Source organism: Limulus polyphemus, unplaced genomic scaffold (genome assembly GCF_000517525.1).
Source record: "Limulus polyphemus unplaced genomic scaffold, Limulus_polyphemus-2.1.2 Scaffold927, whole genome shotgun sequence".
NCBI lineage: Eukaryota > Metazoa > Arthropoda > Merostomata > Xiphosura > Limulidae > Limulus > Limulus polyphemus.
In genome coordinates this window covers 351,519-355,329 of record NW_013666537.1, presented here as the reverse complement: position 1 = coordinate 355,329, position 3,811 = coordinate 351,519, and the positions used below count along the sequence as shown (strand labels likewise).

Sequence of the window (3,811 nt, the reverse complement as noted above, 5' to 3'; positions counted from 1 at the left end):
CACTGCTAAATTAGGGACGGCTAGCGCAGACAGCCCTCGTGTAGCTTTGCGCGAAATTCAAAAAACATTATCTACTTATACATATAGCAACTTTAACTCATAGTGATAGTAGAGATAATATGTCATATTTTAAATTAGCATTCTCATTTTAGATTAAAATTCAAACACACTCTTACTTCTACCTTTTTCCTACTGGGCAATTTGGGCAAAAACTTTGACTAAATATGGTTGATCAAGTTAAATATAGACTCGAACCAAGGAAGTACATTTGGCTGTAGCTGATTATACCAGGATTTTCATTACAAAGAGGTTAAAAAGCTATCTGCACTCTGTCCATCGCGGGGAATCGAACCATGAATTTTAAGCTTGTAAAACTGTAAACTCATCGCCTACGTACTGGGGGACCTTATGAAAGCTATGGATGGGTGTCAAAGATTTTATATTACGTAAATTTATACATTTATTCTATACGAATGTAAATTTACGTGGTTTGTGAGATCATTTTAATACGACCAGGTGAATGAAAGTTATGAATGTTTATGAAATGTTCTTGTTACTGAATGAAGAAGTAATGTTAGGGTTAAGGTTACTTTTTTCAAAGTATGCGAAATAAAATCAATAGTAAAACCTTTTCAGCAATAAAACCAAATTCATAAAGGTATATTATCAAGGGGCTGAAAATATTTAAATGAAAGTTAGTCCTACGTCTTTAATAAGGTATCATTGTGATTCTTTGTTTAAAAGCAATGACAATATTTCGCCCATTAAAACGCTTGATTATCTCAACTATTACAAAATCTAGGTAATTATAGACTTGCATACAACTGTAACAACAACTGTTTAATATATTCAAAATTCCTCTCATTTTAAGCCTACATTTTAAATCAAAGTAAACATTTTTTTGTATTTAAATCTTTATTAAACTTGAGGAAGGTATCAGTATTCATCCCTGATGAAAAGAAGTCTGATCTTCTATGTGCTTGGATTAATGGGTTTCTCGTGACTTGCCCCCCCCCCCATGTAACCCATTGTGTATCTTTGTGCTTTATAAGAAGCAAACAACTTCTCGTAACTTAAACTTTTGTGACACTAATCACCTTTCAAATATTATTATTTTCTAAGCATAATTTCATATTTATGCTACCTCAAATAGATTTACATATCTTTTCAAGGTTTGTTTCCGGTGATAAGGTCAGACGTTTGGCATCGTTGTCTCCAGAAGAAAGGAAGCAACTTATTGCCAGAAGTTACAGCAAAGTTTTAAAATCACCAGAAGCTTTGCAGGTACTTAAATTTCATTTATAATGTACTCTTATAACCAGTTACTATTCCACAGCGTTTTGTGGAATCATAACTTACATATGAATGTTTTGATAAGTTGTTAAGTTGAAAACCAAATGTTACCATGTTACTTATAGTTCATTTGTAATTTTAGTAAGGCTGCAACTGCTTTATAATCGTAAAGCTGTTATTATCATTATTGTTTTCTTCTAGGTGTAAGCTATAGAATAATGACGCCTGTATAGATATTTTTTCAAATTTATGCGCATTTAAATTGTATCTACGAAACTATGACTAAAATTGGCTATCAAAATAACAGTCACATCAAAAGGGGTTTTTCCTTGATTAAAGGAACTGTCATTATAAATTATTTTTAATCCAAAAATATAGTAATTGTGTTTAAGGAAACTGAGTAACCTTTAACAAATACAGTTTATGTTCACTTAACAAAAATTAATGTTAAAACGAACATCTGTATGTATGAAATTGTACATGTATAGAGGGTACTTCAGTAAGAATTCCAGATTCTTGATGGCATTTTTCACTACAAGACCATCTATGTGCATTTTATCTAAACATAATAATTGATTCAACATCCAAAAACTTCTAAAATGTAGTGAATTTCTAAATGTAAAAAAGGGGATCCTCTATGGAAAACCACATGAAATAGCATCGGAGTGGGAAATCACAATTCTCTCCAATCTGGTGCAATTAAATGAGCTTCAGGTTAAAGCTACTGGCTGCTAATGAACCTGGCATGGCCTGAGGGTTTCGACATTCGACTTATAATCTGCGGGTTCGAATCCCATCACCAACATGCTCGTACTTTCAGTCGTGGGGGCATTATAGTGTGACTTTTCGTTTGGAGAAGCCCAAGAGTTGGCGGTGTTGACCAAATGCCTTTCCTCTAGTCTATCATCTCTAAATTGGAAACGGCTAGCGCAGATAGCTCTCGAGGGGCTTAGAGCGACAAACAAGTAGACAAGGGCTACGAAAAAGAACAGTGCGGGAACTGAAACATCATTTTACAGAGAGCGAATTACATTACTAAAAACTTTTCTTACTGGAAACCCATAATTCAAGTGAATTAATGGTCTTATTATGGTGTAATATCACACACACATATATATATATATTATTTCCCAATGTTATGTTTTCCCAGGCAAGACATTTGACACGATAAGACTTTTTGTCTCACAAACGACTGATATAAATAGTGTTTCAAGTGAAGTTTTTATGTTGTAACTCAGACTCTTTGAAATGCCCTGGTGTTAAAAGTAGAATACTTCATCAGCATCAGGTTTAGAAGAAATGTTATTATATACACTCCTTTTAATGAAAATAAGAACTGAACCAGTAAAAATAGATTGTTTTTCAATCATTATCAGTCTTATTGTGATGGAATAATAATCAAATATACTGTGCTTTTGTTTTAACTCTGTCAAACTAACTCTTAGAAATCATGATTTTTCAGCCTATTCATTATGAGGAATTTAACTGGATGGGAGAACAGTACTCAGGTGGATGTTATACGGGTACATGTCCTCCTGGTTTCTTGACTTGTTATGGAAGGTAAAAAAAATAAAAATATGTTTTATTTCATCAAATTAATTACTTACAAAAATTGTCTATTAGATATTTCTTGAATTTGATTTCTAAAATTGTAAAGTAGGTCATGGGTGTTAAAAACAAAATGTGTGAATTTAAAAACAATTCCGGGATCCCAGAACGTCATTTGAATTTCAGGAGAATACATTACTAAGAAGGTATTTGAGACAAGCGAAAGTACCCGGCTTCGCTCGGGTTATTAGATTGATATATTCTAGATGACTATGTTAATTTTTGTTATCTGAACTCATTTTAGCATAAAAGTATAACCTATATACTTCTGTTGCTAAACAACATGACATAAAAGACATGGTTGGAACGCATTGTTACCAAAACGCACTGGCTTTTCTATATATTAAAATGTTATATATATATTATAAAATACAACTTATATTCTATGTGGTTTTTCGCTAGCTTGCCTCATTAAAACGATGCGCAGGTCCCTCAGGGTCCACTCAGGTTTCTAGGTTCTAGAGCTATGGCGGTCACACACACGGATACGGTCTTTTATTATTATAGATGTTGAATACATTGCCTAAACTTGTCATAAAACCTCATACACGAGTATTTTAAAACTATACTTGTTGATGTAATGAGTGATCTCTATATCAGGTGTATACGTTTAAAAATCATTTAATCGATTAATAAAGTGAGTTATTTATCTAGACTAGTTTTGAAGAATGAGTTTTCAATGAGCTGAAAGCAAGATTGCTCGATATAAACAAAGAAAAAAGCTGTCTGCTTCTGACTACACCAAATATAAATACATGGCCAGGTGGTTAGGGGGCGCTCGACTCGCAATCTGCGGGTCGCGAGTTCGAATCCCCGTCCCACCAAACATGCTCGCCCTTTCAGCCGTGGAGGCGTTATAATGTGGCGGTCAATCCCACTATTCGTTAATAAAAGAATAGCCCAAGAATTG

At 33.6% G+C, this 3,811-nt stretch overlaps 1 protein-coding gene across 2 annotated transcripts in view; it reads left to right on the top strand.

Moving 5' to 3' along the window:
* LOC106461291 (amine oxidase [flavin-containing] B-like) overlaps window positions 1–3,811 on the top strand; it is a 42,957-nt gene that overhangs the window by 33,249 nt on the left and 5,897 nt on the right. For both annotated transcript variants that reach the window (XM_022388161.1, XM_013921107.2), the window contains 2 exons: window positions 1,173–1,284; window positions 2,756–2,853. In XM_022388161.1, the coding sequence (XP_022243869.1) occupies window positions 1,173–1,284; window positions 2,756–2,853 (210 nt within the window). The remainder of the gene's footprint in view (window positions 1–1,172; window positions 1,285–2,755; window positions 2,854–3,811) is intronic.